The sequence below is a fragment of the Chelmon rostratus genome, chromosome 16, assembly GCF_017976325.1.
Source record: "Chelmon rostratus isolate fCheRos1 chromosome 16, fCheRos1.pri, whole genome shotgun sequence".
Lineage (NCBI taxonomy): Eukaryota > Metazoa > Chordata > Actinopteri > Chaetodontiformes > Chaetodontidae > Chelmon > Chelmon rostratus.
Window position 1 is genome coordinate 11403587 of NC_055673.1, and position 14765 is coordinate 11418351.

The 14765-nt window shown below is 44.7% G+C and overlaps 1 protein-coding gene across 1 annotated transcript; it reads left to right on the forward strand.

Annotated features, from left to right (window-relative positions):
* The first annotated feature begins 9359 nt into the window (after window positions 1-9359).
* On the forward strand, window positions 9360-13826 carry LOC121619763 (teashirt homolog 1-like). The gene is made up of 2 exons (XM_041955645.1): window positions 9360-9730; window positions 9887-13826. The coding sequence occupies exons 1-2, from the start codon at window positions 9658-9660 to the stop codon at window positions 12661-12663; spliced, it is 2850 nt and encodes a 949-aa protein (XP_041811579.1). The 5' UTR covers window positions 9360-9657; the 3' UTR covers window positions 12664-13826.
* Window positions 13827-14765: the final 939 nt, after the last annotated feature.

The window sequence follows — 14765 nt, forward strand, 5'->3', positions numbered from 1 at the left end:
ACTCACAATATCCCTCTTTTTCCCTCCATTATGTCGTCCTCCTCTTCATGCCTTCCCTTCCCTCTTCTCTCTCTCTCTTTCTCTCTGTCGTGATCCCCCTTCCACCCCCGTTTGCTCTTTCCATAGCCTGTTCATTTGTCTTCATAAACCTAATTTATTTTCTCTGCCAGATGCAAGCTGACAGCCATCAGTCTCTCTCCCACACACACTGACGCACACACACACCTGACCTCCCGACATGCAGACAAACACACTAACATGTACGCACAAATGCACATAGCTCCGTTCTCGCTTTTTATTCATTTAGCCCGTCTTTATTGCACGCACGCACAGCCTGTATTACCTCACACTGCTCTGAGGTCAGCTCTGCAGTCACATACCCTCTGTTTTACCCCTGTCCTCCACCCCCTCCAACCCCCGAAACCCTCCCATTAACATTACTGAAGATGGATGTGTCTTCATAGCCGAGATTGATTGCGGATATAGAGTTATGGTGCCATTTATGTGTGTGTGTGTGTGTGCGTGTGTGTGTTAGTGTTAGATGGAGGGCACTTTGGGAGGCGGCGGTGGGAGCTGAAATGTGAGGGAGGCAGGCTTTTCTCTCGTTTCCAGAACCTTCCAGCCGTTAGTTGTCTGTCCGCAGTCTGATATTGTGCTCTGTTGAAGGATTGCTTCCTCTCTTCCTGCCTCTCTCTCTGACTGTGAAGCTGTTCATACCCATTGTGAGCTCATACACACACACATACACACACACACATAGCATAGTCGCACACAGACACAATTAGTCTGAGATGGCTACTGATACTAGTGCACTTTGAGAACCCAGTACATAATTTACTGACTTTCTCTAGGGACCCTTTTTCAGCCCTTAATCCCTCCTCCCGCCTATCATTTCTTCTTTTGTCACTTTATTGCCATGGTCATCAAGAAAGTTAAAAAAAAAAAAACTACACACACACACACACTCCAAACTGCTGTGTGGTTCAAGCTTATGCTTTTGTTATATTTTTTGTTGCGCCCCTCTGCCATTCATCACGATTTAAATCCTAAACTAGTGTTGAAATGAAACAGCAGAACTTTGTTTAATGGAGCGCCAGACTTCAGCACTAGCTCGTCACTTCAGCGGGCAGAATGAAAAAGAAAATGTGGCGATGCATAAAGGATAACGGTTTTGATGGTGCACAATTGCTGGAATTTCCCCGGTGACACATGCAGTTAAAAGCACTAAAATGTTTGGGGACGTTCGGTTGTCCTGAGCAGCCTCTTGCCCGGAGGGTTTGTGGTTCTAATTAATTTCCCTGAAGTGACTTTATGGTTTTTAAAGGTCTGATTTCTTTGTCTCTCTTTGTTCATGTTGGGAAAGGGATGTGAGTCAGGTCTCTGAGGTCCTGTTCTCACAAAGTCCCCTGCATTCTTGTGTTCAGGCTTGCGTTGCATATCTGGTGCTTGGTTTGTTGTTGAATGTCTTGCCGAGAAGTAGATAAGGGCGGAGAGGAGCTGATGAAATGTTTTTGATCCAGGAAGACAGAAGGATGTGTGTGTGTTTGTGTGACACCTTACTGTCTTACATCAGACTGCTCGGTTTGAGGTCACACCAGCTTTTTAAACGGCAAACTTTTGCGGCTAAATCGCTTCATTCTGGAGATTTGCCGAAATTTCAACTTTGAATGTTGATGTGAATTTGCCATTTACAAATAGCAAGTCGCCTTGACAGTGCTGACCTTTGAGAGAGTCCAAATAGGAGGAAGCTAGCCTAGGTTATTAGCTATGTTGTACCATCCACTTTAACCCTGTCGGTGTAAAAACTGCCCCACAAACAAGCAATGCTTTTTAGACAGTTCTGAGGCAGAATTCAACTATACAAATCTGTTATTTTAATCAACTGTGTGACCTTATTTTCCCATTAACCAAGCTGACTATTAGCTAGCAAGCTCCCTAGCTCAGAGAACTTTTTTCCCCTTTTTCATTAAATCTCTTTAGTGAATGAAATTATGTAAAAGTCTTGAAAACAAAATGCCAGGAGGGACTAAACAACCTACACTAGAGAAAGCAGGAAGAAGCCTTGAGAGCTGTTGTGACTGACTAGCACTAGCGTGTTCCTGGCCGGCTAGCTTGTGAGCAGTTAGCGGCTACCTCCAACTAACCCTGCAGGTCTTTGGCTAGCCACCGAGCTGCTAGCACCGAGTAATTCACAAAGGTGAATGGATGAATTTTGTGCTGTGATTGGATCTTTAGGGAGCTTCCTTCCCACAGAGAGTAAAGGATCAGATTCGTAGCACTGTGTGTGTGTGTGTGCGTGTGTGCGTGCGTGCGTGCGTGCGTGTGTGTGTGTGTGTGTGTGTGTGTGTGCGTGCGTGCTTGGTGCGCGCCTACATCTGTGTATGTAATTTTTTTCCTCTCCCGCCGTCTCTCTGTTTCTTTCTCTATGTTTTGTTCCTCAGCAGTGTACAAAGTGGATGGCCTCTGTGAATTGTGGGGAGGTCTGACAGCGTGGAGAAGGTTGATTGATGGCTTATTGTGCAACCGGACTCGGCTAGACCGAACTGGTTAGGTTGTGACCCTGTTTTAGCCCCGTGCCCTCTCATTTTCTTCCTTTTTTATTCCCACCATGTTTTTATCTCCCTGTCGCAGTATCTACCTTTGTCACTCTCGCGCACACCCACTCACACACACACGGCGTATAAATATACATGTATGTTCAGACTGTAAACACACTTCCCCTTTGTGCTTCTTCTCCACCACCCCCCCCCCCCCCCCCCCCCCCCCCCCCCCCCCCCCCACCTTCGTCTTCTTTGCTGCACTAAACTCATCATTGCTGCCATCATTCATTCTTCACTGTTTCCTTTCTTCCTTCCTCTGCCCACTTTGTTTTCTTTGTCACTGCTCCTTCAGGACAGGTTTTGTCCCATGAGTCAGTTCATCAGGTTTCATTTAACAGCCCCTATTCATTCAGTCTGAAACACTGGCCGCTCTCGCAAAACGCTCCCAAAAAACCCACCCTCGTAGACAACTCCAGCGCCTCTTTTGATTTTGCTGAATTTAGGGATCACCAACCAGTTTTTGCCGGCCGGAGAATCCACTCACGACTACAGTTCAGCAAATGCATGAGAGGCAAAGTTAGCCTAAACACCAGGCGCACTAGTTTAAACTGTGGTTCAGCCTGTTTTTGCTTACAATGATTTTCTGCTTCTATTCTCCACACAACCATAGTGATTTATGGTAATTATCCATCTTTGGGGTCATCCATCAACTGGTTGTTGCTAGGCGATGGGAGCAGCTGTTGTTTAGTCGGAGGAAGCTCCACTGTCAGGGGCAATGCAGGTGAAATTCAAAAGACGGCGCCTATGAAGAAAGGATGAAATCGTGTTGTTTTGTTAGCTTTGAGATTTGTTTTTTTTCCGATTTAAACAGAACCTTCCTGTCAAGGAACGGCCACCCTTGATTGAAGAAGATCTTTAAAAAACTTGCTTTTTAAATCCTTGAACATGTGAACGGTCCAACCAAAGTGTAAAACTGTAACAATATTTACGTCTGAATTTTGATCACTTTAAACTGTAATGCAAACACTGCAGCGCACCCATGCCAAAAATTATATGGATAGTAAAGAAAGTGACAATATTTGTGGTAAAGAATCTGTTTAACAAATGACATCTGTCTGATGCAGCCTACATTGAATCAGTGCTTGGCATTGGTTGAGTAAATCTCACTCACATCATCTTTAATTAGCATTAGTAATGCTTTATCTGTACTTCGCCTGAAAACAAACCAGATGGTTTGAAATGTCTGTGCAGCACCAGAGCAGCGTTCGATTGTTGGGTGTGGGGGGTTTGGCAGGAAAGTCGGGCAGAAGAGGGCTGGAATCTGCCGTGCCGATGATCTAATGGCTGTTGTTTCATCTCAGTACAAGCAGGCACTGACAGTTCAGGGAAAAGGTGATTTATAGACCACAGTCACTGTCATGGCGCGTCAAAACTGGCTCACAGGAGAGATGAACAAACGGGCAGAAAACAAAACAAAGAAGGAGAGGAGAAACCTGCAAAGCAATTCAAAAAGGAATTATTCTCTTTAGAAAAAAAATGCTGCAGTCCTCCAGATTTGTTTCTTTCTTCCATTTCTGATCTATTCAGTGAGCAGCCATCATTTGGGCTCTCTGATTCACACATACTGTACTCGTAGTGGCCTAATGAAGCTGAGCCAGAGGTAAAATGCACTGTCTATGTGACCCATTTAAAAAGGCTATTAGCATAATATGAGTTCAAGTAATTGCAAATTACTTGGAACATATGTGAAAGCCCTTGGGGCTGTCAAAAAGTTTAGGGAAAGGTAATTTAACTTAATTTATCTTTTATAAAGAATCCAAAGCAGCAACACAAACCCTTCGCAGCGACAGAGGGAAACTGTAAAACGACGTCTGCACACGTAGCTACCAGCATGAAGAGCAGACTGCGCAGGCCGTTTTGTTTTTCCCCAACCGGAAAGACTCGTGGAAGCTGAGGAGGTGGATTTGTACGACACGGGAGGAGCTATTAGAAGCCCCGGAGCCATTGTGCCATATGGTGGACTATTCCATGTGGGTTAGGGGAGGGTGGGGGCCAGGGCAGGAGGGGGTGCTGTTAGGTAGGCTTGTACATGTCTGGTCAAGCAAGCTGCGGGTTAAATCTATGCAGAACCTATGTAGATATGCGATGCAACAATTTAAATTCAGCACTGCGAAGTTGCAGAACCGCACACAGAAAAGGAAGCTTCGATGGAGCTGAGGGGTTTGCCATTTAGATAACTTTTCTGATGGCAGCTGATGGCCTTATAATACAGCCCGCCATTTACAGTGTTATTATGGTGTATGAATTAGGTGCCAGTAAAGCACCGGTTCTAGAAAGAAGGAAGAAAACAAGACTGTTGGGAACAAGGGAGTAACAATTAGGCATCTTAGAGGAAAGGGAAAATAGATTATGCTCCATTTATTATTTATTTTGTAAATCCTGCGTACCTTTTGGGCACAGTATCAAGAAACAAAACAGTTACCTTACTGTACAGTTTTGGTAGCATATTGTAACTGAACATACATGTAATTACTGTATAGGTTCATCAGATTATCAGTGGTGTCGACACCATTTTTCCAAAAGTTCTAACTGATTCATACCACCAAACTACACTGTGAAACACGGGCTGTATTATAAAGTATTGTATGGAAAGCTCTGTTAGTTTGATAGTTGTCTTGTGGCTGAGAGGAGACAGTTTGCCTCAGTGTACGCCGTCCACAGAGGAGTCCAAATACAGTGTCAGGTCCTATGAAACCACAGCCACGACTATCCCAGAGAGAAAAAAGAGCAAGAATGAAGAGGACGGGGGAGAGCAGAGAGAGACAGAGATTGCCTGACATACTAAGCATTACCATAATTGGCTTTTCTACATGATAGGACAGAGGAAATAATAATGTCATTTTATTTACAGCCCTCTCTCTGCTGAAACACACACACACTCATGCACGGGTACAGGTCAATGACACACACTGATCAGGCCTGTCCAAAGCCATCAGAGGTGAGTGGCAGGGAATAGAGGGGCCGGTGACAAAGCGAAACGGGAGAGAGAAATAAGACTGCCACGCCACAGCTCCCATTTTGAAGGGCCGCTAAACGGTGTGAGGGAGCCTTCGCCGGCCGCGCCGCTCCGAAGGCAGCGTCCGGCCGCGCAGGGTAAATCAGCGGGGTGAAAGCTGGCGGAATTGGACATTAGCGCTGCAAATGAGAGCCAGGATTGCCCTCTTCTCTGAGACAACATGAATAAATGAAGAAGGTTTAGAGGGGGGAGAGTGTGTGTTTGGTGTGTGTGGGCTGTGTGAAGCAGGTAGCAGGGGGGGTGTTGATTGTGCCAGTGCCATGTCATACTCCACTTATCTCACCCTGTCTTGTGTTATCTAGTAGAACTGGTCAGGACATTAACCCGGTTGTGGATCTGTCACTATAATAAGAACGTTTTATAATGTTTTGTGCTATTGGGCAGTCACAGTCGGTACTTAATGTGAGTTTGAGTTGAAAATGAATTCAGAATCCTCTGTTCTGTTCTGTTCTGTTCTGTTCTGTTCGCCACTGTTCTGAGCTCATGGACACAGGTATGCTTGTGTGTGCCAATTCAAATGCTAGTGCTGATAAAAAAAACAGAATTTCGCTTCATACCCCACTTTTAGGGATATAAACTTTTCCCCGACATAAATCCGTTAACAAAGTCTGGCTGCCTTTGTTCCATGTCTGAACAGAAGCAGCCGCACGCAAACGTTGCTTGAATGAAGCTCAGTTTCAAACAGGCGAAATTCAGATTTAAATCAATTACAACAGGGATTGAGAGTCGGTACGGGGCCTCGTCCAGGCATGTGTGCACGTTTGCATTATCGAGGCGCTTCTTTTGGTAGCGAGCAGCTCAGCTCAGTCACATTTGCTCTTTCAAACGTGCACACAAAGCAAGGTGTTGTGTGTGTTTGCGTGTGTGGACCTCACACAGCTTCCTGCCTTGGGGGAGGGATGTAGTTTGGGGGTGAGGTGTGTGTGTGTGTGTGTGAGAGAGAGAGAGAGATTGGGGGGGGGGGGGGGGGGGGGGGGGGGGGGGGGGTGTCCTACTGTGGTGTCACCTGTCTGCAGCAGGAAATCCTGGACTCTGGGCACAACAATAGTGACAGGCTCCTCTCCAGACGCAGATGGCTTCGCTTTTCCCCCCGCCAGCCACATTGCATCCCTGCATGCACCTGACACACTGTGACACTTGACACACATACACACACACACACACACACACACACACACAAATCAGCCACACCTATTTTACACACACCTACAAACGCGCACACACGGCAGAAATTTCACCGCATTCTCTCTCCTGATATCTCGGACTTTGTTGGATGCTGTTTAACTTGTTTCACTGTCATGTTTTTTTTTCGGTGAGATATGCGCACACACACATGCGCGCACACACATGCGTGCACGCATGCACGCACACACACACACCTCTTGTTCGCTGGCCTAAACACATCTTTTCTCTTCTCTTTTCAAAACTTCCCCTCTTTTCCCTATCCTCCCTGACAGCACAAAGTGGGCTTACGTTTTTGACTGACAACCACAACAGACACCTCTTCCCCCTCCGCCTCCCCTCCACCCCCGTTTTAATCCCCTCCCTATCCCTCTCTCCCTCCCTCTCCTCTTCCTCTTTTGTTCTGAGTGACGCTCGAAAGCCGCAGTGTCAGCATCTTTTCCATCTCTGATTGCCTTATTAGCCGGCGGTGGCACCCGCAGCTTTTCTGACACAGATGGTGAAGGAGGAGGCTCGAGCAGGGGGAGGAAAAAAAAATGGCTGACTTGTGTTTGTTGTTGTTACTTTCCCCTCCCACCTCTTCTCAGGCTTGTTTGCGTGGACACTGACACCTCGGGCTGACACTGACACACTCCTGACACTGATGCCTGTCAAGGCAACATACGGAGGATGGCAGGGAAAGACGAGAATTTAGTGTTAGCGTGCTCTCCGTGTGTGAATGTGTGTGTGTTTGTACTGCTGTCAGGTTTCTCTCACTTTGTCAGCTAAGCTGCTTTGTCTTTAACTACCCTCACCACATTGACTTTGAATAGGTTCAGTTTTGCATTTATTTCAATACAGTGGGCTGCTTCTCGATAGGGAGGACGAGAAGGGCTGATAGAAAGCCGTGCAGCTGCATTTGCACAAGGTTAAAATCAACTAATTTAGTGACTAACTCAAGTGAATGATTTCAGTGCAGCCTGTGTATAATTAAGAGCAAAACCAGCACAGGAATAGTTTAATTAGGAAGAGGGAGGTTGTACGTTGAGCATGTACGTTCTCTCTCTATCACACACACTCACACACACACCTTCACACACATACAAGGCAGAGAGTTGCAGCTGTTGGACCTCCAGATTTTCCCAGGCAGCAGTAACTGGCACCTCACAAACATCAGGTATTATGTCCATTCCGATTATGGGATACAGAGCTACATGCTGTTTGAAGCTGACAGCACATCTGCCTCCTCACTGGAGACTGATTCTGGCACCTCAGACAAGCATCTTACAAGGAATGGATTGGAGGAGCTGCCTTAGCGTATTTAACCCTCTCTTTTTCCCTCTCCCTGCCTCTCTGTAATATTTCTCTCTTAATCTGCTCCCAGGATCATATGTAAACCTTTTCATCTTCCTGCTATTCTAGGAAATGATTCCTTTTAATTTCTTAAATGTATTATCCAGAGATTCAAAGGAATTGTAATGCAGATTTTATAATTTTAGAAACAAATGATTTGTGAAAATCATAGACAGCTTACAGAGAGTGGGTAGCCATTTTCCATTGATACTTTAAATCTCTCTCTGTTCTTTTAAAATGGCACACTTGAAGCTGTGAGTACTCAGGGAGCACAGGCAGTAACAACACAGCTTGTCATGTCCACTGGCCGTTTCCTAGCATCATGCTGTGAGGACTTCCACAGCCGATGCCAAGTTGACTCCAGCCAACCATGGCTTGGCAGGGCTGATGCAGCTGGCATCTTCCTCCACTATCTCTTACTTGCGAATCCATAGCATGTGTGGCATGTTGGACGAATAGAGCAAATCAAAGTGAGGAATAGATCTATGGTTGCCGTACAGCAGCAAAACAGACAATGAAATACTCAGCATAGACTATGTGGCTGTAGACTGCTGCTCTGGCATTTCAATTTGCAGATAAGGAAAGAGGTTTTATATTTGATGAATTTACTGAAATGTTTGTGCATATGCAGTAAGTTCATCTTATTAATTCAGTGCTACCACACAGTGTGTCTTGTGAATTCAACATCAAAGTGAGTCTTTAACACAGCGATCAATGAGGCATATTTTCTTTTTGCCTGTTATTTTTTTTCAGTCGTGAGGAGGCAACAATGTCTTCATTTCTATTGTGAAGTAGCAGATCTCACCACATGATTAATAAGTATCGTCTACTCTGAGGATTTTCTCTCTGTTTAATTTGAAATTTTGCTTGTCTCTTAGTTTTCAAACTAAGCCGAAAACATTTCTGTAGCTCATCTCTGCTCTCTACCCTCGCTGAGCTCGAGTGTTCAATAGCTTCATTAGGCAGTGCAGTGAAGAGGACTATCTGTCATTGTCAAGATATGGATGTTTGCCACTTTATTATCACATACCTGTGTCCTCTGCTGGGACTATTGACAAAATTCTCTTTAGGATTATTGCACATACAGCCTTCATATAGTAAGGGCGGTAGATGCTTAATTGGTGTCATTCTAAGGTATCAAAAAATACATGTGTAAACAGTATCTAATGCCACTTTTCTCCTGTTTTTTATTTTCCAGCTTATGGACCTGAGGACGAATTTAAAGTGGATAAGATTGATGAAGATGAACATCTGCAAGATGACGGCCTTTCCCTGGATGGGCAAGATGCAGACTATCTTTTCAATGATGAGGAGGATGCACGAGATCATTACAGCTGCCAAAACTCCCCACTCAGCAATGGCACAAACCCAGACGCTGGGTACGCCTCTCCACTCAGCACCACCAGCGATCAACTGGTGGACCTTAAGACAACATCCTCCTTCAATGATCAGGACAGGGTAAAGGAGAAGCAAGGGGAGAGCGCAGAGTCCATCAATGGCCTTTCGCTACAGGACAGCCTGGCACAAATGAAAGCCGTCTATGCAAACCTGATCTCTGATGCCTCCTGGTCCAGCGTTGCTCTGGATATGCTTAAAAGTCGACAAGGGAACAATTACACAGCTAGCAACAGCAATGGGAGCAATCACAAAGGGAGCAATGGCTTCCTGAGCAGTCACAGCCCGGGCAACATCCATTTGAAGAGCAGATGTAGCACTAGCAATGCCTCAGCCACGACTAATGTTACCACCAGCAGTACTACCACCAGAACAGTGTCAAGCAACAGCACCAGTGGCACCAGTGTAAGCTCTGGCAGCACAGGAGGATTAGCCTATGACTGGCACCAGGCAGCGTTGGCCAAAACCCTACAGCAGACCCCATACCAACTCCTTCCTGAGCCGAGCCTTTTCAGCACCGTGCAGCTTTACAGGCAAAACAATAAGCTCTATGGCCCAGTGTTTACGGGTGCCAGCAAGTTCAGGTGCAAGGACTGTAGTGCAGCCTATGACACTTTGGTTGGCCTGACGGTGCATATGAACGAGACTGGTCACTACCGTGATGACAACAAGGATACCGAGGATGATCGAAGCAAGAAGTGGTCCAAGCCACGTAAGCGTTCTCTGATGGAGATGGAGGGCAAAGAAGACGCCCAGAAAGTTCTTAAATGCATGTACTGTGGCCACTCTTTTGAATCCTTGCAAGATCTCAGTGTTCACATGATCAAAACAAAACACTATCAGAAAGTGCCTCTAAAAGAACCGATGCCAGCCCTCACCTCAAAGCTGGTACCACCAACCAAAAAAAGAGCATTTCAAGACTTGATGTCCCCAAGCTCGCCAGAGTCTGTCTCATCTGGCATACTCCTGGGAGAGTCTCCCAAAGACCAAAAAGTGGCCAATCCTTATGTCACACCAAACAATCGATATGGTTACCAAAACGGTGCCAGTTACACTTGGCAGTTTGAGGCACGCAAGGCACAAATTCTCAAATGCATGGAATGTGGAAGTTCACATGACACCTTACAACAATTGACAGCCCATATGATGGTCACCGGGCACTTCCTCAAGGTCACCAATTCAGCCTCTAAAAAGGGTAAGCAATTAGTTTTTGATCCCGTCGTTGAGGAGAAAATTCAGTCAATTCCTCTGCCGCCGACCACCACACGACTCCCAGCACCCAATGGGAAGTCACAGCTTGACTCCCCAGTGCGGCCCGCTAGCCCTGAAGAGGAGGATGAAGAAAAGAAAGAGGAAGAGGCAGAGGAAGAGAAAATGGAAGCTAGGGAACCAGAGAAAAAAATAAAAGAGGAGAAAGAAGACCCCCCTGAAAAAGCTGATAAACATGGGAAGGCCAGATCTTACCAATACCTGAGAGAAGAAGATTTGGAAGAGGCACCTAAAGGTGGCTTGGACATCCTAAAATCTTTAGAGAATACAGTTTCAAGTGCAATCAGCAAGGCCCAAACAGGCACACCAACCTGGGGTGGATACCCCAGCATTCATGCTGCCTATCAGCTCCATGGATCCTTGAAGTCTACATTATCTTCATGTGCACAGGTTCAACCGTTGTTCAGCAGCAACAGTTTGAAAGTACTGCCGTCTGATTTAGGCACTCTGATCCATTCACCAAATAGCCCCTCGCCACCTCCAAGTCACAAGAGCAATGTGCTGGCCATGGAGGAGCTAGTTGAGAAAGTGACCGGGAAAACTTCAGTGAAGAATGAAAAAGAGGAAAAACATGCAGAGAATAAATGCAGGTCTGCAAAGTCTCCATTGCCAAATCCTAAGGACAAACGGTCTTCGCCCAATCCAGAAAACCTCTCAAAGGCAGTGAAAAATACTGCAGCAGAGACCCAGACTGAGTTGAGAGGCAAAGAATGCGAGCAGAATGAGAGCAAAGCAGAGACCCAGATAAAGAGTGAAGTTGATTCACCAAAAAGGCCCGAAAGCAATGGCTGCAATAACCTGAGCATCATCACAGATCACTCGCCTGAACAACCACTTGTCAACCCTCTCAGTGCTTTGCAGTCTATCATGAACAACCACTTGGGGAAAGCTGCAAAAGTGACCACCACCTTTGTGGACCCCTTTGCGATGCTTTATAAGATCAACAGCAACTCTGCCCAGATCAAGTCAGCAGAGGCTGCGAGTCAGAACCACATTGATGATGATCAGCCCATGGACTTGACAAAGTCCAAAAACAACAATGGAAGTGCACCTAAAGCTATTTCTGCACCAAACGACAACAGCAAACCAGTGTTCAAAAATTTCTCTCAGTCTTCATCTCCGCCTCTTCGGGAGAATGCTTTGATGGATATTTCAGACATGGTAAAAAACCTGACGGGTCGTTTGACACCAAAGTCTACCACCCCGTCTTCCATCTCTGAAAAATCAGACGTTGATGGCTGTACATTTGAGGACAGCTTGGAGGAGCTGTCCCCTATTCAAAGACGGAAGGGCAGACAGTCCAACTGGAATCCCCAGCACCTCCTGATTCTCCAGGCCCAGTTCGCCTCTAGTCTGAGAGAGACTCCTGATGGAAAGTTTGTGATTAGTGACTTGGGACCCCAGGAACGGGTCCACATCTGTAAATTCACTGGTCTCTCCATGACCACTATCTCACATTGGCTGGCCAATGTAAAATACCAGTTAAAGCGGACAGGGGGTACGAAATTCCTGAAAAACATTGACTCTGGCCAACCTCTGTTTTTGTGCAGTGACTGTGCTTCCCAGTTCAGGACTCCCTCCTCCTACATTCACCATTTGGAGTCCCACCTTGGGTTTACCCTGAAGGACCTCTCAAAGCTTTCCATAGATCTAATAGAGCAGAAAGCAGTCAGCAGAGTCGAGGACAAGACCTTCATTTCCTCTGGACTTACAGAAGAAGACACTGGCTCAATATATCAGTGCAAACTGTGCAATCGGACATTTGTGAGCAAACATGCAATCAAATTGCACCTTTGCAAAACACACGGAAAGTCACCAGAGGACCATCTTATCTTTGTGAAGGAGCTGGAAAAGTTTGACAAGCAATGAAGACAAAGCTGAGAGCATGACAGATTACTGTTGCACTATAACTCTAAGCTACAATCTGTCATAACAGATAGTGCCACACCCGTATTAAGAGTTGTTACGACACATATTGTAATGAAAACATGGTAGCTTTAAGAACACATACTGTAATTATTCAGTTATCTATCAATGACCGAACTTTGCATCGCAGAGGCTCAAAGCTACGTTGCAAAAGTTGAATTTTTGGTGACATAAACGTACCGAACTGGTGCAGCAGCCATGGCACTATGTAGTCACTGACTGATTGTTGCTTTCCTAATGCACTGCATCTTATCTGAGCCTTTGGGAAAAGTCCATCTGTTGTTTTAAAACTGGACCATGCTCTTATTTTGATCACTGTTATTGAATGATTTTTTTTTTAAGATAAATATATTTCAACACAACTTGCATATTATTTATGAGACAGTCTGTGCATGTTTTTATGTAAAACAGTGAGCATATTGTGTCTAATGAAATTTCAACCATGATGAGAATACTGATCCCTGTTTAACAAATTGCGGATATAGATGTTTATATGAAGGTTATAAAAGTAGCCATGATGTTAAGATGATTTCAGCACTTTAAGGAAGTGTAAATTGATGAAGAAATGTGTGGGTAAAAATGACAACACATCACCCTTTTGAGTTTTAATTCCCTTGATCAACATGGCAGTTTGGGGGACGAACTGTTTTGTATTTGCCATTGAATCACAGAAATTCTTGCAAAATGTTTAGCATATTTGTTTCTCTAGTAAAATATCATTTCCTGGTTGTTTTAACATGTACAGTATTTGCGTTAGTAGGATACCAGTTTTATTATTGTGAAGCTACAGTTGTAAAATTAATGAAGTTTAAAACTTATTGTATGAATAATTAGCAAGTATGTATACATGTATGTCAGCATATCTTGCTCTTTACAGTCCAACATTATTTGTACTATGTGCATTTTTATAATGTTGTTTTCTAGACAAATGTGGGGGAAAATGTATAAAACTACAGAATATTGTCGGACCACATGTCCTTTTTCAGTGAAACGTCGGTCCTTCACTGTGGTTTACATAAAATGACAGAACTTTACTGGCATCTGCTGCGATGCATGGTACTGTACATAACATTGAAAAAAATGAATTCTCACCCAATTGATAGATTTCCAGGTTTTATCATCAACCTAATTATTCAGAATGGCATTCTTTTATCCTCAGTTGTAAAATAAACTCCATGTCCTGGATTAAACTGGTGTTGTTTGAGTGATTTTGCGAGAGTGTGAAATCCAGTCAGATGCAACAAAGGCTGAACCTGAAAAACGATATCATGCTGCATGTTCTCGCCTATATTGTTTCAATATTTTTTGTTCGGTCAGCTTTCATTTGAATATTAATTTTTCGGTTTTATGAAGACTTTTCTTATTAACTTAACAACCAGTATTTCTCTGTCACATTTATTAATCTTATGACACTTAAGTCACACTCTCTAAAGTACAGTTTGTCAAATTGAAATACTAAAAAAACATTTTTAACTTGCAAATGCTGCAGATTAAAATCATCACCGACCTGTATTTTCTATGTGAATGGTGGCGTAACCTCACAGTTCACAAACTGCATCCACACTCTGGTATGCTTGAGTTAAGGGATAGTTTTGCATAGCAGTTACGTTTACATTATCACATAGAGGTTGGCACACATAGCTCGGATCTCCCCTCCAGTTCACTGTAATATGTGACGGGTTGAGCACTGGAGCTTCTTAGATTTTCTGAAACTGTAGATGGAGAAGGAAGGGAATCCTGCTTAAGTGGTCCCGATGCCGAAGGTAGACGTTGAAATGTCCATCCATCCATCTACTGTACTGTCAGCATCATAAATACATCCCAGTGTGACGCCAACAGCCGTGGTACTCTGGCTTTAAGCACACAAACAGCTGGTCTGACTCCTGGATGTGTGTAGCTGAACTCCTCATCCTTAAAGGCGAATTGGGGGCTCAGAGGGGGTCGAGTTTGAACGACTCAGAGCACTTTTGAGGAGGAGCACTAGGTACTAATCTGGTATTCACTCCTTCCCATTTTTCAGGCAGGACTCATTGTGATGCACTAAC

Coding starts and splice junctions, on each gene's coding strand:
- LOC121619763 (XM_041955645.1), top strand. CDS start 9,658: ATGAAAGCCGTCTATGCAAACCTGATCTCTGATGCCTCCTGGTCCAGC. Junction 9,731..9,886: donor TCTGGATATGCTTAAAAGTC/GACAAGGGAACA, acceptor CCACCAGCAGTA/CTACCACCAGAACAGTGTCA.